Source organism: Alternaria postmessia, assembly GCF_024291825.1.
Source record: "Alternaria postmessia strain BMP 2775 chromosome Unknown scaffold_73, whole genome shotgun sequence".
NCBI classification, from domain to species: domain Eukaryota; kingdom Fungi; phylum Ascomycota; class Dothideomycetes; order Pleosporales; family Pleosporaceae; genus Alternaria; species Alternaria postmessia.
Genome location: NW_026260146.1, coordinates 1 through 26,061, shown reverse-complemented (window position 1 = coordinate 26,061; position 26,061 = coordinate 1). Strand labels below are relative to the sequence as shown.

The 26,061-nt window shown below is 49.6% G+C and overlaps 8 protein-coding genes across 8 annotated transcripts; 3 read left to right on the top strand and 5 right to left on the bottom strand.

The window, feature by feature from the left end:
* Positions 1 to 748: 748 nt before the first annotated feature.
* J4E82_008692 (uncharacterized protein) lies at positions 749 to 2,498 on the top strand (the record flags this gene model as incomplete). Its single annotated transcript, XM_051734923.1, has 2 exons — positions 749 to 979; positions 1,032 to 2,498. 2 exons carry the CDS (start codon positions 749 to 751, stop codon positions 2,496 to 2,498), a joined length of 1,698 nt encoding a protein of 565 aa, XP_051585292.1.
* A 3,598-nt stretch (positions 2,499 to 6,096) lies between these two features.
* J4E82_008691 (uncharacterized protein) lies at positions 6,097 to 8,047 on the bottom strand (the record flags this gene model as incomplete). Its single annotated transcript, XM_051734922.1, has 4 exons — positions 6,097 to 6,656; positions 6,712 to 7,645; positions 7,694 to 7,969; positions 8,015 to 8,047. 4 exons carry the CDS (start codon positions 8,045 to 8,047, stop codon positions 6,097 to 6,099), a joined length of 1,803 nt encoding a protein of 600 aa, XP_051585291.1.
* A 946-nt stretch (positions 8,048 to 8,993) lies between these two features.
* Positions 8,994 to 9,575, top strand: J4E82_008690 (uncharacterized protein; the record flags this gene model as incomplete). The annotated part of the gene is made up of 1 exon (XM_051734921.1): positions 8,994 to 9,575. The coding sequence occupies one exon, from the start codon at positions 8,994 to 8,996 to the stop codon at positions 9,573 to 9,575; it is 582 nt and encodes a 193-aa protein (XP_051585290.1).
* Positions 9,576 to 15,252: 5,677 nt separating this feature from the next.
* J4E82_008689 (uncharacterized protein) lies at positions 15,253 to 17,468 on the bottom strand (the record flags this gene model as incomplete). The annotated part of the gene is made up of 2 exons (XM_051734920.1): positions 15,253 to 17,135; positions 17,183 to 17,468. 2 exons carry the CDS (start codon positions 17,466 to 17,468, stop codon positions 15,253 to 15,255), a joined length of 2,169 nt encoding a protein of 722 aa, XP_051585289.1.
* An 869-nt stretch (positions 17,469 to 18,337) lies between these two features.
* On the bottom strand, positions 18,338 to 19,495 carry J4E82_008688 (uncharacterized protein; the record flags this gene model as incomplete). Its single annotated transcript, XM_051734919.1, has 1 exon — positions 18,338 to 19,495. One exon carries the CDS (start codon positions 19,493 to 19,495, stop codon positions 18,338 to 18,340), a length of 1,158 nt encoding a protein of 385 aa, XP_051585288.1.
* Positions 19,496 to 19,992: 497 nt separating this feature from the next.
* Positions 19,993 to 21,273, top strand: J4E82_008687 (uncharacterized protein; the record flags this gene model as incomplete). Its single annotated transcript, XM_051734918.1, has 2 exons — positions 19,993 to 20,400; positions 20,470 to 21,273. The coding sequence occupies 2 exons, from the start codon at positions 19,993 to 19,995 to the stop codon at positions 21,271 to 21,273; spliced, it is 1,212 nt and encodes a 403-aa protein (XP_051585287.1).
* A 57-nt stretch (positions 21,274 to 21,330) lies between these two features.
* Positions 21,331 to 22,542, bottom strand: J4E82_008686 (uncharacterized protein; the record flags this gene model as incomplete). The annotated part of the gene is made up of 1 exon (XM_051734917.1): positions 21,331 to 22,542. One exon carries the CDS (start codon positions 22,540 to 22,542, stop codon positions 21,331 to 21,333), a length of 1,212 nt encoding a protein of 403 aa, XP_051585286.1.
* A 2,761-nt stretch (positions 22,543 to 25,303) lies between these two features.
* J4E82_008685 (uncharacterized protein) lies at positions 25,304 to 25,837 on the bottom strand (the record flags this gene model as incomplete). The annotated part of the gene is made up of 2 exons (XM_051734916.1): positions 25,304 to 25,401; positions 25,463 to 25,837. Coding segments are annotated over 2 exons (473 nt in total), but the record flags the coding sequence as incomplete, so codon positions are not given.
* Between the last annotated feature and the right edge of the window lie 224 nt (positions 25,838 to 26,061).

Here is a 26,061-nt window from a genome sequence, read left to right as displayed (position 1 = left end):
CACAACCATCTCGCAAGGCAGACAGTCTAGCCAAGGTCAAGTATTCTATGGGCAAGCGGGGAACACGCGCGCCCCAAGGTGTACAGCGGGTATGGCCGCCGCCCTGGTGCCACCACTTTCAGCCAAAGTCAGGCTGCCAATCGGAGTGTTAGATTGCGGCACAGCGGAGTCTGAGCTCCGCATGCTGATCGGATCATCCATAAAAGCCACCATGCCGCCTAGCTGTATCATGCATCAATAAATGATTTGAGTTTGATACTGCGAGAAGTAACGTACCTTGTCAAGCGACATTTCAGACATTATCGGCGAAGATGGTGGGGGCCAAACTGACCCACATATGCAGTGAGATGATCCGAATCAGCATTAGTTTAGTATCCATCCGAGTTTAGCCCATTGAGTGACTTCAATAGCTACTCGCATGGTGTGATAGACCCTAGTACAAGCGCTTCGTAAGGGTAGCTGCCTGGTTCAATGCTGGTCTCTATCCTTGCGATGTCTTTGCAGCATTAGACCATGCTACAGCACGTATTGATGTGTGGCGAAGCCATTATCCTCGTCTGGTAACACTTCCTATCGCAAGAATGACCCACTGTAACGGATGAGCAATATCCGCCCAAAAATAGTCGTGACTTACGGTGGTGCATCGCTGAGATACGGTTGGGAGTTGCGAGGGTCGCCGTCAAGGAGAGTCGCGTGCTTCTACTACCACTGCAGACATCCTATCACGCTCATACCAAAAGAAATCAACATGGTGAATCTCGAGATTCGAAAACAAGTATGTGTGACGTCTGATGGTCCGCAACCTGTGACGAGAAGCCATCACAGCGACGACAAACACAACCAAGTCGACAATTATGCATCGACACCTCAAGAGCCGCTGCGTGGGAAATCACTGGCATTTCATATGTCGTTCCTCTCCCTTTTGATTATGGGCTTTATCTGCGCTCTTGATGCTACGGTACTTGGTGTCGCAATTCCTGTAAGATCTCCCGTCGGGGTGATACACTGCTGAAATACTGATATCAATGTAGTCCATAGTTCATGAGCTCGACGGGTCAACCCTGGAAGGCTTCTGGGCTAGCATATCCTTCTTACTGGCGGTAGTCATTGTCCAACCACTCTACACCAGTGTCTCCAACGTCGTGGGTCGCAAAATGCCCTTGTACATCTCGTACATATTCTTCATCGCTGGGTCCATTATTTTCGGCCTAAGTCAAAGTATGGCTGTGCTGATTGCAGGCCGAACACTGCAGGGCTTTGGTGCTGGCGGATTAGACGTCCTCAACGAGATCATCCTAGCTGATATCACGACGCTGAAAGAACGCCCAATGTACCTCGGATACTTCTCGATACCCATGTTGGCAGGCACTGTCCTTGGACCTGTTCTTGGTGGTGTGTTCAGTCAGAATGTCACATGGAGGTGGATCGGTTGGATCAACCTACCATTGTCTGCCATCGGACTAGTATTGGCGATTATCTTCATGAGGCTGAAGACAATTGACCAGCCACTACGTATGAAGCTACGACGCTTAGATTGGAGAGGAATCGTTCTGTTCACTGTCGGCTGCACGTTGTTCGCCACACCAATTGCATGGGCTGGTGGCATGTTTCCGTGGTCTTCATACAAAACTATTGTTCCCCTTATACTAGGGTTGATTCTGTTGATCGCATTTCTCCGTTACGAAAAAACGCCTGTGGAGCCAGTTCTACCATACCGAATGTTCAACGACCGCACCGCATTCCTCACATTGCTTGCAGCCTTTCTGCACGGCGTTGTAAATTACAGTATCACTCTGTACATCCCATTGTTCTTCCAGGCTGTATACCTCAAAGGGCCTTTACCAGCAGCTGTCTTGACTTTGCCAGTCTGCTTTCTGGCTATTGCCACAGCAGTTGCGTCTGCAGTCGCAGTCGAGATCATGCGCAAGTATAAGCTCGTGATAATTACCAGCTGGGTCTTTATGGCGGTCGGTGCGGGCGTCCTTACACTTTTGGATCGGTCCTCCACTTTGGCAGAGATGGAGTCATTCCAAGTGCTTCTTGGTATTGGTATCGGCCCTTTTTGGTCTGTATTGAACCTCCCGCTCCAAGCCAGTGTGCCTGTCGACGACATGGGTTTCGCTGCCGGCATCTTGTGTTCTTTCCGCCTCTTTGGTGGCCTCATAGGACTGGCTATATCGTCAACCATCTTCAACTCGATCTTCGCCGATAACATCGCAAGCCTGCAGCCACTACCTGGCCAGCTGGCTGCACTCCATGATGTGAAAGAAGCGGTCGGCTTTGTGACGCTCTTGAGGCGTGTTGAGGCGCCGGCGGATGTACTGGGTAGGATCATTGAGGCTTACAGGAAATCTATTTTCGGCGTCTTGTGGATGGTAACCGCTACTGCTGTGGTTGGATTCGTCGTTTCTTGGTTCATCAAAGATAAACCGTTAGATCAGGAAGAGCAGGGGAAGCAGTATCTCGAGGAAAGGAAGCAAGTTTCTGGCCATGCTTAGTAAGTCCGGGAAAGAGCTATCGTCTCTACTGACTGGACTATTTCCTTGGACTTCTGCAGATGTGCCTTCACCCGAGCGTGTTGAAGCAAGCTAGTATACAAGAGCATCTGACCAGATGTGAAGCACACAAAATTTTAAAAGCCAACAGTCTGATTCTTTATGCACGTGTGATGGCGCGAGCATAGATCGTAAGGTATGCATCTGTTTGTGGGAGTGACAGTGCGGCAAGAGGTGTCGACGGTATCTAGCCCGGCGGCAACGAGAGATGGTCAGCTGCTGATTGTGCAGCTCCCGTGGACCCCGCCACCACGATAATCGACTATTCGTAAGGCAAGGAACGCGCAAGCAAGTGATAGCCATGTTTGTTGGATACGAAAGGCTTCAAAGATGTATTTGGTCTGCCATTGCATCACGGGCGGTATGCCGGGGGTGACGTGACAGCTGATTGGTCGGACCACCGGCTGGTGAAGCTCTACCTCACCACGCGTTGGCAGAGGGCGTGTTCTGTCCGGAGCTGTATGCACACACAACGAACAGGGCATCTTGCACAGCTTCCATCCCTTCGATCGTCACGGCCGGGATAGCGCAGTTTCATCGAGCATTCTCGACATGTGTGAGCCGGATGAGCAGTGCCTTTTTCTCCGTGTTCGAAGACACCTAGATGCCTGCTGACGGGAACACATAACAGGCCGCCAATTCCAGCAATGTCAATTTTCGCTTGTGTGTCTACAGCTACTTGATCATATCAATTATTTGATTGACGCCTCTTGGAGCGACAGGGGATTAACACCGTTCCAGATTGTACCGTCGCAACACATCATGTCCAACATGCTATGCGCTCGAATCAGCTGCCTCAGCCCTCGACAAGCTACTCCTAGAACCGCAATTACAACCCTGCAATCAGCTAACTCGCGGTAGACGCCCTCTAAAATAGTTCAGCCAGTAAAGATGCACTTGTCATCGCCCTCTGAACCATAAATATCTTCACCACCCATCCTTGCCACCAACGAGTTGCGGCCGCAAACCAAGTCGCGCACGGGACAACGGCGCAAACCTATAACAAACAGGAGCGCCGGGAGAAGAGGTAGTGGTAGCAAAACGCCCGCACACCAACAGAGGAACAGTGGTAGTGATTACAGTGAAGGCCTTAGTATCCTACTCGGACTCGTGACCCATGGCGCGCACAAGCAGTAGGGTTCATGTCTCAGTAGTGGCGCCACTATGTCTGCACGCCTCACATAGTTCTTGTTCTTCGTGCTCGTGGATATATAAGAGATTTTGGCTTTGATCGGCGTCGGGGTGCTGGGTACAAGCACGGCAGTGCTGCAGAGTTACCTGTTCGATGGAAAGAAATACAATTAAGTATATCGGTCGCAACACTTGACATCATATCCACAATTTGTCCCTTGTTGGAGAAATCATATTTTCAAAGAGAGATGCCATTCAATGTCGCTATCAAGTGTGGGATCGGGCGAAGCAAAAAAGCATAAGGCTTTCGTGGAAGCGCCTGCCTAGCGCATTTCGGACACATACCCTTCACTAATGGGTATCATATGTACAACCGACGCCAAAAGACGCCTTACCCTCTTGCACTCGATGTTGCTGATGGAAGCAATGCTTTGGCAGAGTTTCGTCTGACGATTGTGAGTCGGGTACCCACTAAGTGGCGCTCGATCACAGCCCACTATATACGACGTGCTTGAGGGGTCTAACAAGGCCCACTGCAGGAATATACATCACCTTCACGCGCCGAAGACCAGCTTAACGTCTCGAACCCCATCTTCAATTAAGTGGTAGCACAGAGGAACATGCTTAGTGAGCTCGTGAAATCCTCAACTACTGCCGTGGGGTGTGGTCCAATGAACGTCGTTGAGTCGTGTTGGGGTGTATACCCCGGGATGGGACAAATGCTTCATGTACGACCGGAAGAAAGTATGCCAACTGTGAAGTATTATATGCAGATAAGCTTTACATAAAGTTCATAGAGAGGTTCTCGAGAGCGTGGTGGTTAGAAGGGTGCTAGGGAGGGACGCCTGTCGAAGACCGAAAGGCGATGATGGAAGCATTAGACGCCCTAGCTAGCAGCCTTGAACATACCCACACATAATTTGTATCTTTTGGAACTGGCCACAGCAGGCTGACGCAGTTTTCAACATCCACATCCTGTCTTGGTGGGTTTAGAAACAGACGCGCGATGACGGGTCTGAAGCGACCTGCGAACTCTTTTTTTTAGTACGAATGGAAAATAGACCACAACCGCTTCGTGGGTCAAGAAGGCAGCGCTTCTGGCTATATGGATAGCTTTTCTGTCGCGGCTCCTGCGCCTCGAGAGTGTCGACCCTTCTATCTTCTTTGCGCTGTAGTACACAGCTTAGCGTGGATATTCGTAACTTCTTTGTCTCGAAAAATTTTGCCTACAGAGATTCTTTGTTGTTGACATACAACTAGAATGTTCCTTAATCGGCTTACCACTGTCCAGACTCGATGTAGGGAGCATCTTGTTGATATGGAGACGTTCATCAGCTGAGAATCTTACCAAGCTCTAGCTGAATTTTCTCTCGATGACCGGCTTGCACATGCGCTATGACAGGTCGGCAGCTCAACTGCCTACTGCTTAGGATACTCAACTGGCTTATGGCTAGGTTGCCGGACACCTGAGGAGCAGCGTTCGTTGTCACTCTGCCATTCTGCAGTCGCACGATTTGTACATTCAGTGATCAATCATACACTACAGCATTGATCGAGACGATAGTGAAATCTTGAGGCTCAACCATATCCAGGTACCTGTGTAAGATAGTCTGTGCTGCCTTGCGATACTAAGCCCTCAGGCATCCTGGAGGCAGGCTCGATAGTGTTGTTTGCAACGCGATACGATCTGAAAGCGACTCGTTCGCACATCCATTGTTCGCAAACACACAGCGTGGAATGCTAATTGTCTTCGTGTGTTCTCGAGGTTGTAGAAGTTGAGCTGATCTGACTCTAGCAAGCCTATGGGCTTAACAATTTGGTAGCGTTAGTAGCGTAGCATGGTGCATTGGGGGAACCCACTCTGCGCCACCTAGAACACGAGAAAGAGTAACATCCCACTCATCTTCTTCAGCGCAGCGGTCATTTCCCGGGCGGAAGATTCACGAAGACCAGGTCGGTCAATGTGCGGGTGCATTCAGGAGCCGCATCTTTGTTACACCATGCGCTTTTCCCTGACGCTGAGGCATACCTGGCCTGTTTTACGCCCCAGCTTCGTTGCATGGAATGACTGGCAGCTCTTCTACAACGTTGAGCATAACAGAACGTTTCCATCGCAAACTCTCTATTTGTACCTGGACTCCTAGAAATCCATCTTGCTGTTATTGCGTGGGCATAGTATAGCCCACCTGAATATGAGCGGAATCCGCATCGGTTGTCGCACATCCATTCTGGACAACAAAATCAAGGAACAAAGTGGGCCAGTTCAAAGCAAAGCAATTCAAAACCACAGATATATTAGTACGATAAGAGCTATTACTGAACAGCCATAAACGCCGCATATTCCGAAACGACGCTGGTGGAACAAAGCATTCTCTCCAATTCTCAGGTGTCAGGTCTTTCACCCTCGTACCTAGGGCTGGAAAGCGTTCATGCCTGCTTCGTGCACCAGCACAACAGCCTTCGCCACGATTATTTCATGCTTCAAAGATGGGCTTGCCTTTTGGGCCGGGGGAAAGAAGCTCTTCGCCTGTAATAGTGCTGTAGAGATGTCTGCATCAGCAGGCAGTTTCTTCGTTGGTGCCTGCACGAGTCCGGGGAACACGCAAATTGATACCTTCATCTTAGCACACGTCAGTGGGTCCAAACTTTCGCCGTTTTCATTCTCTGCATCCATCCAAACTGGGTTGAAGTCCATTCCAGGAGTAGCGAAATAGATTTCGTATTCGAAAACGCTCAGCATCAGTGCTCGCTTCAGACTGAGCGCATGTTTGACCGCTTCGACCGACATAAAATCAAGATGACGAAAAGGGGACTTGCAACCAATAGTAGTAGCAAACTCTCTAGCGCAGGCTTCCAGACACTTCTGAATTTTCTGGATACGACCTGGGAGAACCTCTGTATCGAAGCATGGCTGCTTGCTGAAGAGCTGGAAGGCAATTGTGTCAATACGTCTTATCTCTTCTCTATCGTCTTGGGGAGAATAGTCAGTTTCGGATATAAGACGTCATCAGATGTCGGAACATACCTGTCATAGTCCTGTAGATCTGGAACGCCCGACTTGCAGGCGTCACTTCGCACATGGTTTCAGTCCCGCAGAATAGCAACTGACATAAAGCAACTGCCAGTAGATGCTGCGCTGCGGCCGGATTGTCCAGATACACATGACGTGTAGATATCCACGGTCGTGCTTCGTATGTTCCACCCTCCAGGTGGTTGGCAAGATTCGCCAGATGTGTGTTCGAGAAAGAGCCAGTCATAGCCAAGTTTATTCGCGAAATAGGTGCTACATTGACCACCATGGTGTCTTTGAGTGGTGATCGAATGCGACGCCAATCTTCAGCGAGCTCAGATGGAAGAGGCAGTGGTGGATACTCTACCTTTCTCCCGTAGTTGCGTTGCCCAATCAGATCACTGACGATCTCTTGATACTTCTGGCGAATGACGTTCGCTTGCTGCAAGTCCTTGATAAGTCTGACGAAAGCATCGCTCGGATCATCTTTGATGGTCCCTTCAACAAGCTCCATCGTCGAGAAGATCTCGTTGGGTATCTTATTCTTAGGTCCAACCTGCTCCCGGAAGACCCAAGTTATGCAATGGATAGCCATTTTTAATGCTCGTTCTGTGTTCTGTCCCAGTGCAGACAGTGACTTGACTTCTTCTTCAAGGGCTTCCAGTCGTTTGTGTATGTGCGAAACATTATCTTCCGACTCCGAACTTCGGAGTTGCCCTGGTAGGTCGGATTCTGTCGTCGTTCCCAATGTTACAGTCTCGGGTTTGGAAAGCTCGAGAGAGGACGCGTTGTCATTATAGGATACGCTGTTTGCACGTTTTCGTTTTCGATCGACCACGCTGTGATTGGTGACGGGACGACTGTTCTCTCTTGAGCCAGAAGGTTTATCATGAAACGAATTGCAGTCATTAGTCAATCGACGCTTCTTCTTTCTCTGCTGTTTGCCGTGCTGCTTAACGTCAATTGACATTCTCGAAGCATCCTTATATGTACTTACCTGCGATAAGCCGGCCTGCGATGGTGGAATCTCTTTTCTACGTTTCCCCGAGACACCAAGGCTCAGATTGTCTCTACCATGTTTGATGGCCTCTAAGATGGGCCCGGCGATCGTGGCGTCCTCCAGTACCTTAGTACCGCGGTCGATCAAATGCTTGTAATCGATTCTTGGGGTCTGCTTTTGACAAATATACTTGAGACGGGTCACAATCTGCGACTCATCAGGCACTCGACCGGTCTCCTCATTGAACTTGCTGTGTATCGTCTGCCAGTAATCCTTTTTGTTGTCAAGGCACCAATCAATGTGATTCAACACCACCACTGTTTCGTCGTTTGACCATTTAAAGTATTTCATCACGACGATACAATATGATATGTAACAAGAATACAAGACTGTGAACAGAGTTCGATCGGGAACGGGGTGCGAAAATCGAGAAAGCGGGCAGAAAGAAGAAAATACTTGGGTGTTCTTGGCAACACAGAAGAGAAGGACGAGCGCCTAAACGAAGGCGAGGCACGTAACTGAAGTGATAAGCCTAAACGGTGTAATAGTTTTCTCGCGGATCCTTCTGCAACGTTACCCCTGGCAATGTAGCGACGTTGACCAATGTTAGCCCCTGATCAGCCGGGGTGCTTGTCGGTTGCCTTGTTTCAGGCGAATTCAACTACGCCACGGCGATCCGAGCAAGATAATCCAACATGCAGCCTTATCACAGAACTAAAAGAGCGATTGTTATACAGATTTTTGGAACATTAAGAACTGACTTGCATCATGCATTGTCCAGAGACAGCCGCTTCAATGATACCTAGGTAGCAGTCGAAGGGTCTCAGTTGTCAACAAGGATAAATTTGAGAACCGAGAAGAGATGCATAAGACCATTCATGACCATCGGTCCGAGCTCGAGTGGCGTATCGTATTCACCTATTGACGTGTCAGACGCCCATGGTGCATACGCGGCTATGATATGCGTGCCAACCTTGCCGAAGCTTTACATATGAGGACACCGCTCAATGTCTAAGCGAAGATGATACTCTACCTAGACATAGCGGGACTATTAGTATGATTGCTTACTAGACTATCTTCCCATAAAGTTGATAGGCTTATCTACTTCTTCTCATGAACGGGACCTGCTGTCCATCACCTCCGAGACGCAATGGCTGGAGACATGTCGGATTCCAAATCGTCAAGGGCGGGAAGAATCCTCAGACGTCCAGTCAATGAGAACTTTGTAACACTCAATAAAAGACGGCCCAAGAGGCGATGCAATTCCCCTCCATGCTTGGTCCCGCAGGTATCCAACATGTCAGACTCCGATTCCAACGATTCCGTTCTGGGGGCTTCTGCAAAAAGGATGAGAGGCGCTCACAATATTGCACACCAGTCACCCTTCGCTACACAGCCATCAGCCATGGTCACTGACCAATTCACTGAGCCCGACTATCGTGTTGCGCTCGACTTTGGCACGACATATACTAGCATCGCGTTCGTTAGAAAGGGCGAACGAGAGATCAACACCATTGATCAGTGGGATGGAGATCGCTGTCATCATTCCAATGGGAGACAAGTCCCAACGGAAAGTGTCTATCGCCCTGCTTCCAGACTACACGGCTACGAAGCACAACGCTGGCTAGAGGAGTCACAACCCGACGACGCAGTCATAGCTCACATCAAACGAATGAAGCTGCTCCTTGACGACACGGGTTGTGTCTGGACTCAAGATGCTAAAAGCGAAGTTGCGAAGGGAATACAGAAACTTCAAGCCCATCACTTGATAGATTCTGAGCAGGATATCATACGACACATATTGAAATATTATTTCCGCCACATCAAGCGAACTCTGGAAATGGCTGAAGGCTTCCACGATGGTAACTCTGGTACGTGACAGTGCAGCCTGGCAGTTTCCCATCGCTCTTGCTAACGCCCGAGTTTAGTTGAACTTACATTCTCTGTACCAGTCTGCTGGAGCACCATGGCAAATGCTAAAATGAGTAAATGCATCGAAACAGCGATGAGAGAGTCTGGGTTCGGGGTTATCCATGACCAACGTGGTTCCTCAGTCAACCTATTCATGGTGAATGAAGCTGAGGCAGGAGCTTCATACGCACTTGATTCTAGTTGGCGTGACGGTGTTATCAAGGTACTTACATACATTCCAGTGGAAAAGACAAATATGCTAACTTGATCAGCGTAGGGGAGTGTTTCTTCTCGTCGACAGCGGTGGGGGTACGACGGACCTTGGTCTATATCGAACAACGGAACCTGAACCCTTGCGCCTCGAAAGGGAGATAAATCCTCCTTCTGGTAAATCACCATTTGAGAAATAACTGAGAAACGGGAACTGACTTCTCAGGGGCCATGTGTGGATCGAGCGACCTCAATGAGCGAATGCGAGCGAGGGCGTTGCTTGATCTTCGCGACCAGGGATATCTCACGACAGATAGAACTATCGAAACCATTGTCGATGAATTCATCATGCCGGCATTCGAGAACGAACACAAGAGGTCCTTTCGATGGCGTGACAGATCCCAACGCTTCAGATATCCGATCCTGGGTCTCCAGGCATCTCAGAACAACCGACGCATACAGAAAGGGGATTACGTGTTGAACTAGTAAGTGCACTACCTTTTCCATTGCAAGAACCTCTCCGCTGATAAACCAAGCGACGACATGTGGAGCATTTTCGAACCTTCCTTGGAGACCATCCGAGATCTCATCGTGGATCAGATTCAGTCCGCCAGACTTAAAGACATTGTCGTTAAATCAATTGTCGTGCTTGGCGGATTCGGGGATTCTCCAGCTTTGAGAGAGTACCTTCGAATATGGTTGAACGAATACAACCACAAGAATGGCTTGGTGATTGAGATGAAGTTCGCTCTCGCGTACGTTTTGCACTGGAAACAGGCTTGTCGTGTTGGCGCTATCATCGCTAACTCATACCAATAGTAATAAAGGAGCTTCTGCGATAGCCATAGGCGCGATCATACGAGCACAGAACAAACAACTTGGGCCGGAACGTATTCCGACCCAGAGTATTGGGCTGTACCGCCACATCAATTGGGAAGAAGACTCCACAGATCCATGTATCACCAAACAGAAAGCACAAAAGGATGGAGAAGGGGAATATGTCATTAAAAACACGATTCTGTGGATGATCAAAAGAGTACGCATGAGCTCCATACATGCCGTCTATCACGTAGGCTGACTTCTTCTCTCAGGGCCACGATGTGATCCCGCGCGTACACCGAGTAGAGGTTGTGGTCCGGCATCTATTTTGGGAGAAAAAAAGGTATTGGAAAGGAGAAGAGGTTCTCTTCATTTCGGACAGTTGCACGGAGGACTACTGGCAGCGCACATCCAAACACAACAAAGGTTAGTGAGTATCTCATTACTACAATATATCACAACGCTCATGTAATACTTCTAGGCAAGACTACACAGCTAGGCAAGGTTGTCTTTGATGTGACCGATCTCAAAGAGCATCATGTCAAAGTCCACAAAGAAAAAGGGTTGTGTACGCAAAAATGGAAGATCCGCGTAGAGGTGCTCCTCCAGATCGAGATAATCGGTAGAGACTTGAAATTCTTTGTTCGATGGCCAGCAAACCGGGAAGGGAAACTGCTTCCTGCATCGCGAAGTTCCTTTTCCCTAGCTGCCGCCTTCAAACCTGGCACAGAGTGAGTAAGTCAATGACGGTGGCCTATAATGAGCTAATTTCCTCAAATTCTCTCTTTTCCACATTGGTACATTCAATAGAGGTGTTTCGTGAAGTTGAACTTGTGGAGTAGGAAGGTTCTAGGTTACAATCACATAACGTTTCTGAACATGGACTGTCTGGCGATTGCAAGGTGAAGCCGCAATCGACCCGCCGGCGCCCGATGCATCATTCAGTGTGAAGAAAAGTGGAACGGCACCTCTTGGTACTTTCATAACGCCGTCCGGATTTGCATCTCTGATTGGATCGCATGCTTTCCGATTGATGTTCATGATAAAACGCCGTGGCAAACGGTTGTACCGGCATCGTGCCAAGCGATGTCTAGAGCATGCTATGAGTTTCCAAACCAGAGGGAGCCTCCAAAATGATTTCATTACCCATGGATTGATGGCTCGAGCGTGACTCAACAGCTTTGGTCCTATCCAATCAGAATGTGAAGGATTCTGCGTCCCGAGATCCCCTGGCGCCGCGGACGGAGAAAGCGGAAGGGTTGAAGGTGCCTTGGACGCACAGTCTCTACGGTGTGACACTGCGGACTTCCAGCCCGCTGATCGGGTCCTTGAGAAGAGACGCGCATATATACACCCCGTGTTCAGCATGCCGCTCAATCGCGACATGCAGATCTGTAGAAACTTAGTAGACCCAGCCGCGGCCTTGTTTACCAGGAAGGTTTAAATCTAGAGCAACCAGAGCTGCATAGTCTGTAGCTCAAATATCAGCCTGACGCCTTTACGCCACCCCGGTCAATCTGTAAGGCTATGCAGCGGTGGCCAAAGCTTCAAGTGTTTCGTGAGGTGGCTGCCTATTCTTGGTCATAGCGTCTCCTACCGGGGCTACGGGCTGAGCAAGCGCAGAGTTATGCATTGATCTGGCGATTGCCATGAAATGGCTTCATGCACTGGCCAGGACACACGCCGCATTGGACATCGTTTAGACCATGGTCGCTGTAAGTTATGCCCGTGTTGTCTAGTCAATACCTGTGTATTGTCGGGGTTATCTTTCTCTCGATTTGTCCTGGCCTGCATTCGCTCCAAGGTTCTGACGAGACAAGGGAGAGGTCCACAGTCCATCGAAACGGTCATTCATCCACTCTACTAGGACCAGATTGTTGGCAGGGAGATGTGAGTGAGCAATACGAGCTTGACCATGCTCAATGAGCTTTGACTCTAGAGCTTCCATGATCTTGTGGATGTAATAATGGACGTATGTGCGACCCAGGTCGTCTCAAAGCTAGTTGGTCAACTTGGCACTATGTGGGTGGGCTGTGCTAGACTGTTTCAACATACACGAAATAGTTAGTAGGTCAAACTACGCTGGGAATCATGCTATTGCAGGATCGATATAAGTTTCTAGTCTTGATGTGGTGCGCTGAGCATTCCGCCGTCTTGAGCTCCTATAGGCAGGGGAAGGGCTGCGAATAGCAGCTCCTAGCAACCAGAAGGCAGATATAGTCTGCTCTTACTGGCTCGATCAGACCGCGGTCTTTCTTACCGTGTCCAGTGCGAATATAGTATCCAGTGGCTGTAGTTGCGCGATTATCGGAGGGATCGATGCTTGGGCATGAGTCTGGCGTGTGGCCAGCGGAAAGCATGGACTGGTCTGACTACTGTGACTCATGACATGCTTTGGTGCATATTAGTAGCACTTCGTCTTACATGAGTACGGTTCGGGCGGTTGCGATGACTCTGTTAGACAGGTTACAATACTACAGCGCGCGGAGGGGGGTTTTAGTCAAGTAGAGGTCGCTTTATTGCGCTAGAATAGTATTATAGTAATGTTAACAGAGCGTCTATGCAGTGCTAATAAGCTAATGCAGTGTCTGCGCGCGGTTTAACTCTCATATAGCGACATCTACGTGACTAAACCCTCCCCCCCTCCCTCCGGCCCGGGCCGTACACAAATGCTTCTAACATTGTTTACCCACCTACCTCCAAAAAAATATTTAAATACAATGTCCCGTCTTCTCCTGACTAATGCACTCTATGGAGAATGATTTAGCAGAATTCTTCGTGCATTAAGCAAGTGCTACCTAGGTACCTTTTGTGTCGTCCAGCTCTTTCCACTCAGGCTCGATGGCCAGATCCATGTGTTCTGTACTTGGTCATTTCGACGCGTTGTTCACCATACGGACTGTAGATTCTCCCTTTTTCCACGGGCCAGAGTCGCCTACAGATGCTGGCGGGATTGTTTGTTGCCTTCGTCCTAACTACTGGTAGCTTGTACTATCGATGAGTCTCCTTTTGTTAGCGGAGCTCTCATCACACCTGATATTAGTGATGGAAAATAGCTGCGGTTCTGTGCGAGTCGGTAGTGACATGGCAGTACGTCTAGCTTTGTTGTCACCTGTGACGTCCCCAAAGAACATAAGAACCTTGGAAGTGATGACTTCACTACAGAGATAATCAGCTCTCTGAACGCACCGATTCGTCGGTTTCTGACTATATATACGGCGTGATAGATCTACTCAAGGGCAAGATGTCCCTGAAGATGGCTATATGTTGGCATGACCCTTACTACTACTGACTCGAAAGGCCTTGGAAGTCCGGCATAGGACCAGATCGGCCTCATGGCTGACCAGTATACCCCATGAACATGCTACTATCCATGTCAACGTTAACATTGCGTCGCGTGAATCTAGAAGGAGAAGATGAAGTGCGTGCGATACTTCGTTCTTCATCTGTCGCTCGGGAGTCGTGCGGGGTGGAAGCAGTGGTGGCGGCAGACGGTGTTTACGTCCGATCAACGTTGACATTTCACGCGCTCAACCACATCATAGTTCGATAGTACATGATATGAGTGTAAAGATGGCCTAGGGCTTTCATGGCACCATCCCTCGATACATATGCCAAATAACGTGTTGGCGTTGTTAGCAACAAGTCAGGTGCGCTAAGCACGTTGGGTACCTAGGTAGTCACCTTTGCGATCACATTGGTCTCGACGCAACATAATTGGCGCATCATGAATACTGCAAGCCGCTTGCAAGTCTCTTTCCATTTGGGGAGGTGCGTTACAGTGCCTCATGTATCTGCACTGGCAACCGTGATAGGGTCGCAAACTTGCAGTCGTCGCGAGCAGACCTCGGTAGGCTGTTGTCTCTCCATGCCCGCAAGCGCAGCAGAAGACAACAATGCAGCATCTACTTACCGACTCATTCAATCTGTTTAATTCGCACTTTACCGCATGAGTCTTTCTGCTTGTGGATCTCTTGTTGTCGCGGATGCATGTGCATTCAAAACATGGTGGGTGCATGATGGTATCTAGCAGTAACAATAACGAACTGCGATAGGCAGCTTGGGCTTCCAGTATACCCGCCATCTCCCCATGTGGGATTCATGGATTGATACCGTTATGCCTACGCTTTTGTGTTTTTTAGTAGTGGACCAAAGGCTGGCACGGTGGGTAGGTTGAGTCTAGACCATACGGTCTGCAGAGAAAGACACGCTAGGATCCGTTTGCTGGAAACTGTGAGTATGAGCAGGTGCAGGAGCTCTCGTTCTTTGGTTCCTATATAGTTTTTGGTTCACGATAGGTGGATGAGCCTAGATGGAGACAAGTCAAGCGGGACAGGCATCGGAGATGATGCTAACAGACACGCGCGCAAGAGAGGATGGCAACGAGAAAGTTGATTTTCTCTGCGTACGCAGCAAAATGAGCGTGATGCGTAAGGCGTTATCATGTATGTACAGCGACATAAAATGAGTGTGATGGTGTATATACATGAACATGAAATGAGTGTGTTAGTGCAAGTGCGCACAAGCGTGAGAGCCTTATACAGGGAGACCAAGGAAAAAGGATCGGGATGCAGCCAACGACAACTAGATCAAGATTAAGCTGATATGCTCACCATCTATACGGTGACATACTCCATGATCACAGAAGTCACAACCGTAGTTCTCGGGTCAGCGGGCGCAGTTGGTTCAGGCGCTTGCTCCGAGACAGTGGGTGCAGTAGATACAGGCGCCTCTGACACGATCTTCTTGCTAGAAACCTGGACAGCCGTCGACATGGGTGTGGACGTCTGGGTAGCAGAAGCACCAAGTGTCACATACTGCGTGATGACGGACTCCAAGAGCCTAGTTTCAGTCTTGGGATCCGCCGGCACTGGCGCAACATCCGGTGCTTTCTTCCACTCGAACTCGCCGGTGCCAACATTGTAAGAACCACTCGCCTCGTCAGCAGGGAGAGTCGAGTTCGTGCCGTCAGGACCAGGTCCATCATATACGGGCGGGTTACCTTCGATGTCGTCATTGTATTCGACATCACCGTTCCAGGTAGGCACTTCGGTGTCGGACTCTGGGATGCTGACTGGCACGTTAAAAACGGTGACGTTCAAGCCAGCCGGAGGCTTGTTACGTGGGATCTCGCTGAAGTCCAGAGCTTGAATGCGCCAGCTGAACTTCTCCTTCAGGTAGGCTTGCACGGTTTCCTTGTCCAGGCTCTTGAGCTCGCCGGAGGCATGCTTTTGCGCAAGCTTCTCAGTCAGGCCGATGTTACCTGTGACGATGACCGAGGAACTCATTCGTGGAGAAGACATGGATGCAAGCTGACCAACGTAGTTGGGATCCGTAGGCCAGTCAATCGGGTTGGAGCTGGGTTCACCAAGGAAGGCGCGAACGGAGTAGGATATCTTGATATCGGTTGGCATGTTGACTTCACATTGCCAGTCAATGGCCTGTGTCGTACGGTTGTTCGTGCCACCGCCTGGAGCTGGAACTGTCGAGTTGGTGTCGCTCAAGCCCTGAGTATGAGCCTTGTACAAGTTGTTGATGGAAGATGTCAGTGTTGCGTTGCTAGGGTTGTTGGCAACCTCAGGGTAGGTGTATCCAAAGGAAGTCCAGTTGCGCGAAGTGGTGGCAGTCCACATATCGCCGAGAGCATTCATATGGAACGGTGCTAGTGGCGAAGCAGTTCCGATAACGCTACCCCGAGCGACGGCGAACGTGCCTGAATGCTGTACAGCGTCTTCCATCCAAGTATCAGGATAACGGGTTTGATACATGGTCATGATTCGATCAATGTTACAATGATGGAACCAGAAGATAGGGTCAAACGCCGAAACCTCTACAATACCCATATGACCCAATCCGAAGACGTTGTGCAGGCCATCGTGAAGTGTCTCGAAATTCCCGATCTTGCCGCCATTCGCCTTGTTGCTTACTTGACTGAACGGCTGGTAGGTCGTCAACAACTTGTACAGCATGTCGCGAAGGTTGGGTTGCTGTTTGCCAACTCGCGCGTTGACATCGCTGTTACGGCTAGTAGCATTGGCAGCATGCGGATCAAGTGGGTACCGAATAGTGTGGTTCCAGTACTTGAACTCGAATTCGCTCAAAGCAGCAAAGTCATCGTACTTCAAAGGATGGAAATCGTATCGATATAGCGGGTTCGGGATGTCCGCTACAGTGCCATTGGGGAAAGTGACAGTTTGCGTTCGGCAACGCACACTTTCAGGTACGACGCCTTCCTGGGCGTTCGGCGGATCCATTGCCCAATCCCAGTATGGAAGACGCACGCGTTTGGCGATGTCCAAGGCCTTGTTACGGGCCTCGCCGATAGGATACTCATTGGCAACGTCGACAGCGCGATCATGGAGAACCTGCTCGAACAGCGCAAGATACGGTCGGTGCCAGGGACCAAACATGCTAGACGTGTGAGGGCAGTAGCCCATCATCTCTTGGCCAGCTGTTCCATTTACGCCGTCCCATTGTTTGAAGGGCACTCCGTGTATCCCTAGCAGGTGTCAGTGGAGCTCTCTAGTAGTAGCGGGGATTGCATACCTGCAACCTGGTAGAAAGAGGTCTTTTGACTCTGGTCCATAGCCTGGAAGCGAGCAAACGCCTGGATAAAGATGTTCCATAGTTCCGTATCTTTCTCAAGCTCACGGAGTTCCTGTCGCGGGTATACTCCAGTTCCCTGGACTCCAACGACACTGAAGTAGGAGCTGTCGTCTGCCTTGGCGACTCCGCACGAGGGGCCGTTTGTTGAGTTGGATAAAGCCTGTACATTTCCGAGTAACGAGAGCAAGGAAGCAAGACCAGTGAGTGTAGAAAAGAATGAATGCATGATGGCACAGCCGGTAACGAAAGGAAGAGATCGTCAAGATCTGAAAGAATGAAGATGCAACAAGTTGCTGGAGAAAAGACTGAATGTCACTAGGACTGAATGAAAGACTGGACGAGCGATGCTGTGGTGTGCCACTGAACAGCGACATGATCGGGTATATAAGATGCCAGTAAGATGAACGGCTATTCGCACAACCCACTGCCCCGCTCCGTGTGCGTGACGTACCGGGCTGTACCACAGGTACTTCATGCGTAGGACTATCCACACCTTCTCAATATGCATTTGTCGCGGCACATGCACCACTGTTTCCTGGTGTATCCTTGCAAGTAAGGTGATGTTCGAAACATGTTTGGTTTCTACGCATGAAAATGCCAAGGACGGTGGAGCGCGAATGACAGACAGCCAGAACACCAAGCAGATTCATCGTGAGATACTTCCAACTGCAAGTTCTGAACTGCAAAACTCCGTCGCTACTGCGCTTCTGGGCCGATGTGATCATAACAAACACGTAGGCCAAGATGTGTGCAGGTGGATGAAGCAGATGGTAAGGGCACTCCATCTCCATCGAGCGAGTATGTATCAAAAGTTTGCTACGAGCCGACCGTCTCCCCTCGGAGCGGTATACTGATTGTGGCTGTGACGTGGAGAAGGTGTGCGATGTTGATTGTCTAAGATGGCAGGGCTGCAGCACAGGCCACCGCGGCATGGTGCGACAACCACGAAGAGCGAATTGACGAGCAGCCGAAATTCAGGCACCTGCCAAAATCGAGAGTGACGGATGGAGGTGAAACATGCGACAATTGTTATCGGCACGTGGTGATTGCTAACCGGCAAATCTGGTCTCATCGTGAATTTGTGGGGAATGCACTTTATACACTTTCCATAGTATCGGGAGGCATCGAATCATCGACATCAAAACTTCGATAAGTCCGTTTCGCGTATTTTCCTTGCTTTGCAGCGCTTCCCTTTCTCTTCCTTGAGCCTGCAGTATCGGAAGCGATATGCATCTTTGCCCATTTCTTGACCCTCTTGAGGGTCTCAGCTACTGGCGCGGGTAGTCCACCTAGCTGAGCAGATGAGCCGGCGCCACTTTTTGTCAAAACGTCGATGCTTGTTCGTGCACGTGCGATAGTTGGATTCAGAGATTGGCCAAAAACGTTGTCGCCAAAGGACGTCAGCGCAATGTTCCGCAGAAGAAGGATGTCGCCAACTTTGATGCCCTTGAGTGTTTGAAGGAGCAAGTTTTGAACATGATCTTGCTCGTTGTTCGACTCTCGAGGTGGACGTAGCCAGAATGTCACCTTGAAGTTTGAGCGTGTATCGTCGGCGACAATGATCTCCCATAACTTCATCTTGTATCCACCTTTGCGCACGAATACTTCTTTTTGTTCGGGTGTTGCCGTCACCGCGCATAGGAAATTCGGCGTAGGTGTTTGCGGGTAGATCGCTCGCAAGCGCTGTGCACTGGGAAGTGACTCAAGGGGTGTGATGGCCATCTTGGGTGGAACCTGAATGTTCACAGTATGCTCACCGACCTTGCTTGGGCTACTGAACTCAGATGGCGTAGTTCCGAATGAAGTAGTCAGGAAAGATGAGGAGCTGATAGTCCTATCAGTCATGTCATCTGGTAGGACTTTAGACGATAACAACGTATCGTGGAACATGAGCGACTGCTCAAGGAAGCTATTCGTGGCCAATGAGGGATCTTCAAAGGCGATCTTGGACTCCAGACTGGTTGTGTCTTCCGGTAGAAATGAAACGGATTCCTTCACGTTGGCGAGCGAGAGATCTGGCATTTCGCGACCTGGGCTACAATCTGGAAGAATAGGCTGTGACCATCCGGTTCGAAGTCGGGAGTCTCCGTACGAGATACCACGCCATTTGATTACTGGTGTCGAGTCATTAGTCGATGAGAGTGTACTGCTTGCAGCATCGAAAAGACGACACTCCTCGACTGGCAGGAGCTTATCATCGTCGAAGTTCAGGTATCCGCGCAATGGCGCCCCATTGAGCATTTTGAGCCGCATACTGCGCGACTGACGCGTCTACGCGTACGTGTTGTTGAGACGCGTTTTAGGCAGAAGCCACGGCGACAAGGCAACGGTTCGCCAGGAAAGAAGTTCTATCCATATGCGACTAGCGTAGGGGAGGTGCGAGTGGTGCTTACGTAGGTGGAGCCGAGTAGAGGTTGCTCTTTGGAAGAGTCGGAGAAAGTGAGGAAGTCCGGCCTCGTACAACGGTAAATCCGAGCATCTGTCGCGTTATCTGATGGTGCGAGCTCCGAGGGCCGATACAATTCACCGGAACACCAAAAGCAATATAAGGAGCGGTCAGCTTCCTGGCGAGCGAGCAATAAGAACAGCTTCTCGATATCGTTGTCGTTCAGTTTAGGCTACAGCGGGCGACAACGGGCGACTTTGCATCCATTCCAGGTACCGTCAACGACTACTAAGCAACGGCGTCATCATCGCGCCCACATTCCGCGCCTTGGCGATCTAATCTCCACATCTGATATAAAGTTGCCATGGCACCTTCCAAGACGCCCCACAGGCCGATAAACGCATACCGAGTCCCTGCAATGTTGCGAAACCTCTCCTACAAACTGACGTCGGCATTGTCGTCGTCTGAAGTTCCTACAGTGAACAAGGACAGCGACGAGTTCACCAAGGCCAAGAAGACGGAGGAGTTGTTCCCGACCACCGACCCCGCGGTAGATGGAGACGATTGTCTGCACGACTGCGCCAGTTGCAGTGTCAAATACCCGCGAAAGTTCGAAATTGACGAGACGGAGGAACTGTACGGGCACGTGAAAGGATGGAGTACGCATCTTATCGTTGCGACTGGCAAGACGGATTGGGTACGCGATGTTGCAGATGAAAAGGGCAGCATTATGGAGGCGGTCGACAGAGGAGATGCGAAGCCTAGCAACGGGGTGAGTGGGAGACATTGCCTAGTCGCACGTCTTGCGGCTATATCAAGTGTTATCGCTGACTGTGCATAGAAACTCATGCTATCCGCCTCGAACATACCCGTCCCAGACCACTCAGATCACAGTTCCATGGTGCTACTGCTACCATCATGGCAGTTCATAGACAATGTAACGCCAGCGAACATACCAGAGCTCATCACCGGCTTTGTCAACCCCGGACCCACGAACAACATGCCGTTGCACTCCCACAAAGCTTCGGCGTTACCACCGCCAAAATCCCCGGAAGAGACTTCTTCCGCCGAACCTACCCCCTCCTCGATACCACCGTCGCTGCCCGCCACCTCACAACTCAAAGCCCGACCATGTCCCCACAAATACCTCATCTTGATGTGCAGTCAAAAAACGCGGGACGCACGTTGTGGCCAGTCGGCACCTTTACTGCGGAAAGAGTTTGAGCGGCTGCTGCGACCGATGGGACTTTACCGCGACTTGCACGACGAGCGACCAGGCGGTGTAGGAATATACTTTATAAGCCACGTTGGGGGTCACAAGTTCTCGGCAAATGTCATGGTGTACCGACATTCTTCGGTCGTCTCACGGCCTGAGAAGGTGAACGGACACAGCAATGGCGCAGAGAAACGGCTCGAGGAACTAAAACTCGAAGATGACAATGGCCAAGAGGTCTTGTTGGATGCCAACAAGGAGCAGGAGGCAGAAGGCAACGGCGAGGCTGCGCAATGCATATGGCTGGCGCGGGTGAAGCCTGAGGACTGTGAAAACATTATCAAATACACGGTGTTGCAAGGCAAGGTGGTCAAGCCAGAGAGGCAACTACGGGGTGGATTTGATCGAGCGAAGCAGCTAGCCAGTTGGTGATAGACTTGGGACAATCGACAAGGAAGCCTCCAACCCATCTTTCTAATATTGACAAGGTTAAATCTTCCACCTTCCCCTCCAGATCATTAAATCTTCAAACGTTCTAGCTGCAGTGATGCCTGTAAAGACGTCCTCATTCCTCTCTGTCCAGTACCACCGATTTTGCACCAGCGCCTGCACTCGGGCTCGAGCAGTGGCCCTCTCGTCCTTGTAGACAGCCCACGGCTTCTCCCAAGATTCCACGTTAGCCCCAAGATATGACAAATCTTGGTAACGGACCCCGTATTTTAGTAGCAAGTCCTTCATCCGTTTGCCTGCAATCTGCGAAAGATTGGTAAGGTTTGCTAAACCATCATTGTGTTGCTTTGGAAACTCGAAAAGCAGCCACTCCTGATACGCATCAAGGTCGAGGTCCATCTGTCGCAGATCCTTCTCGCTCAATGTGATAAGGTCACTCCAATATGCGCCACCAACCCGTATGACGTCTTGTGCTCTTTCGGGTCCCATATCCTCCACTTGGATCGCTTGTTGAAGCCTTCTCATGGCTGCACCCTGCCTCTTGTGGTAGTCGCCCTCTGCGTACAACATGTTTAGCTCCACATCGAAGATACCGATCAAACAGTAAGCAGAATCTTCTGGGACTGTCGTAACGCGGCCAGATGTCCAAGACATCCGCTCGCTCCATCTGTAGCGCGATAGTTCCACTCCTTCGAGAGCTGGAACGGGAATGCGAGTAACGGTACTAATCGTAGATGCTAGTTCCTTCTTATCGCCTAGGAAGCGTTTTTCCTTGGAAAAAAAGAAAACTGATTTTGGCGCGATCAGTTCTTGAAGCGTCCAGCCACGCTTGAACCATCTGCTCCTTGAGAACGCTTGTTCCCATTTGGATTCGTGATGTCCATCGGAGTCGTAGATGGATACATCGCATAGGTACACATAGCATCTGGCAGCCCTCTGATACCAGTAAAACATGGATGCTAACGATCGTTGCAACTCGGAGCTGTCCGACTTCTTGATGCAGCAAGTGTCTATCCAGAAGTATACTAGGCCGTCCTTCTCCACACTCTCCTGACAAAAGCGGAGTTTCTCATAACCCGGCTTGCTGGTATCGCCTCTTCTTCGCAGTCCACTGGAGATGTCTTCGAACTTCACCTCATCCTCGTCGCGACCCCAAGTATGTGAGAGAATAGCGTAGAAGGGAGTCACTGGTCCCGGGAAGTCTTCGAGAACCCATGTGGAGTTTTCACGATCCAATCGAAGAAGACGCATGATTGGAGATTATTGAGCAAAACCTTGGAATGAAGGGTTGCGGAGATGAGGACATCCAGAGCTAGAAGTACGCCATTGCTAGGTCTTGAGGGGGTGGCGCACAGCTGCACTTCTGATTCGGTAGCTGCAGCTACATAGGCGAATTCAGCCGCTCCCAACTAATATCAGCTGTGTTGAATACAAGAACCAATCATTCACTCGCTTTCTTCCCCCATAAATCGGTGTGTCCGCCTCCGCAAGCATGAATGAGTTTGCGAGCTTGCAAAATCACACACGACGGAAACGCAGCTCGGAATGGTGAAAGGCAAGTAGTGATCGGACAATTAGCGGTTCTTGTTGGTCAGTAAGTTCACGTGTGGGACCGTGGTTGACGCGCTCATCTGTTGACTTGTCATTTATCTGAATGCATTCTAGTACGCCTTCTCGGGTATATGGCATCTTTCTAGTTCTCAAATATGGCGTTAAACCACGATCAATTAAGCGATCACTCAATACTCTTGAGGTACCCAGAGGTTGCGCAGCTTGCCATTGACGTACTTACAATCCCAGCAAGCAGTTATGATAGCGAGTGCTCCCTTATTGAGCTAGGCGATCTGTTACAGTCCCGGCGTGAACGTAGGCAATATTACTTGCTTCACATTACAAGAATATTGAGACATAGCCTGTGTATTGCTAGGTACTTTAGGAGTAGGCAGCAAGGATAATAACTCTAGTCCTCACTTTGTAGAGCCAGGCGCGCCTTATAAGCATGCGTAGCGCACGTTGTTCTTCCAGAAAATGTATACATGTGGACATGCAGATTCTTAAGTACGAAGCTGTTCGCAACGCAACCTCAGATATCGTCACAGGAGCCATTTTGTGCATTGATTCTTCCATTTTCAGACAAGTTCTCTTCAACTGTAGACACCTCATTTTCTTGTACTTGACAAATATCGTATGTCGAATCGATTATGCTCCTCCTTTGCGTCGATACATGTCTCTACAACTGGCATGTTGTGATACTATTGCCGCTCTATCCCGAGACGAAGGAACCATTCAGATAGTTCTTGAATACAAAGAATTTTTCCACGGACCTCCACATTTCTGCTTGGCGTTACCAGAACAGTTCTGATTACACTCTCCTTCTGCGACCTTTGCCGTGGGCTGTTTGAAAGCTTTCCCGCAAAGGCAAGCATTGCCATTCTGAACTCCATAATGCATATAGTTCTTACAGATACTCGCGCATTTTTCAACTGTCATTGCTGAATCTTTCACGAGGCCATCAGCTAGCACTCTATTCTCACCGTCGGTGTAGCAACCCTGGTAAACGAAGGGTTTGCCCTTGCATATACTCAACTCCTCGGACAATCCTTTCTCGCGTTGAATATACTCTTGCTGATCATGTTTGAGATCTTTGATCTCGGTCAGGTGCTTTTGCTGGTCGTCTTCGAGATCTTTGATCTTGGCCATCAAAAGGTCTTTGTCGGCCTGGCATGCGGAGTTGTTTGCGAGACCTGGGCCGCTACCTCCGTTGGCGGTATAGAAGAACGGATCGAGAGGTTGATCAAACTTGATGCCGTTGGTACAAGTACAAGAGCAGGTGTCATGATTTGTCGATGGATCAACGCATGCAATCGAAGGCTTCACACCTAAAACATAATGTTAGTCATGTTGAGTGAGACAATAATTCGATTAGATTACCATTGTCGCATTGATACGAGCTCCCGGAAACGTCGAGCGAGCTGAGGAGTCGTTGCGCATCGTAGCCATGCACTTGAGTGCACAGGGCGGAAACAAAAAATAGGTTTACAGCTCTCATTGTGTGTGAATATGGGACTATGGAGCCAGGAAGAGGAGAAGGAAGAGAGGGATGAGGATATGGTTTGCATTATCACAACGTCTTCTATGCTTGTCCTCTTATAGTGCTCATCTAATCTATGGTCTTGCATACACTGATGATGTTCACGAAAAAGCAAATCTTTGTGTTTGGTCCGTCGGGGACTATGGCGGCGCTTCGGCCCTTCCCGAGCAGTTGAGACTAGTATGTTACTTTCTTTTAGTGATGCATTTGCCGTTTTTGAATGCAAATGCGCCAATCTTGCTATGTCTTCCTGGGTCTGCCGAGTTTCTTCACTGCCAGCCTCCATGCTAGAACAGCTCGCTGTCGACCTGGGTACGCTATCACTACACGATCCGGATGGAGGAGATCCGAAACATCACTAGATAGGTACTGTGTCTGTACACGCAACGATTGAAGTCAGTCAACGATCAGTGCATAACGTTGTACCCGTTTCCAACGTGGCTCTATACTCTAACTTCTCATTCACTTCCTGAGTTCCGTTCACACTAGGGCATTCAACTGGTAACCCATCAACTGACATGTGTAGAAGCTTGCCTGTTTGCAGGCAATGCATCCGACGCGGCAGTGGAGTCTTGCAACTTGCTCTACATGTTTTTTGGAAGTTGGTTTTTCCGGTCAAACATGCCATCTTAGAAGATGTTAAAACTGTTCTCTAGCCCATCTATATTGTTAACTAGGCCTAACAGTATTATACACGAGTAGAACCAAAGCGTCTTAGGCTAGTCTGTTGTAGTCTCTTCATAGAATGCAGAATCTATTGATTGCGTACGTCATGTATAATTGAATTACCTCCTCTTGTACACTTTGCTTTTAGACCTTTACATAGTTCTAGGCCTAGAGGGTGAAGCGAATGCTTCAAAGCTAAGCATTATTTCTCTTTCCACCGCACCATAACCTAAAGATTTAGCACTACAGGATTATCTAACAAGGCTTGTAGATTTGGAAAGCTCCGACTCCCTCACTCCAATGCTTGCAAGCATCGGTGACTTTTACCCAGCGAAGACCAATCTTGTGTTGTCCTAGAAAGCATCGGTCGTTAGCCTAAGTACAAATAACGCGATGTCTTTCCAAGATGATTACCTTTAGAAAGCTTGAAATAGCCATGGCTTCCACCATGTTTCTCCATACATTCCTCTCCAACTTCTCCGCACCAGGCGTTATCAAGCGGGCCGTCTCCAAACGTCTCTCCTGCAAATTGGTCGTCGATGTACACCTCAAAGTGCTGACATCTCTGCTGGGAATCGGCCACCAAGAAGATGCTATCCTCAAGGATGTCGACATAACCGGAGACGATCTCTGTTGGCTCCAAAGTGTAGGCCTTGTGAGGCAACGCAAGTTTTGTCCAGGGTTGGGTAATCTCTACAGTACACGGTGTACCAACGAGCTGACTTCCACTTGCCGTACCGGGAGTTGTAGGAATCGAGCCCAAGAGATCAGGACGAGTTTGGTTGTACACTGCCCCATCGCGACACGTACACGTGCACTGATCATCGACCGGCAGCGGTTCGGCGCATGTAAGTGAGGGAGCATACCCTAGGAGAATGTGTTAGTGACAGAGTTGCTATCAGTCAATCAGTCAGTTGTCAGTTCATCTTTGCGGTTCAAACTGTCAGTCTGGAGGTAGTGAACTGACCTGATTGACTGCCAAGACATTTTTTAGAATCGCGAACTGAGACTGA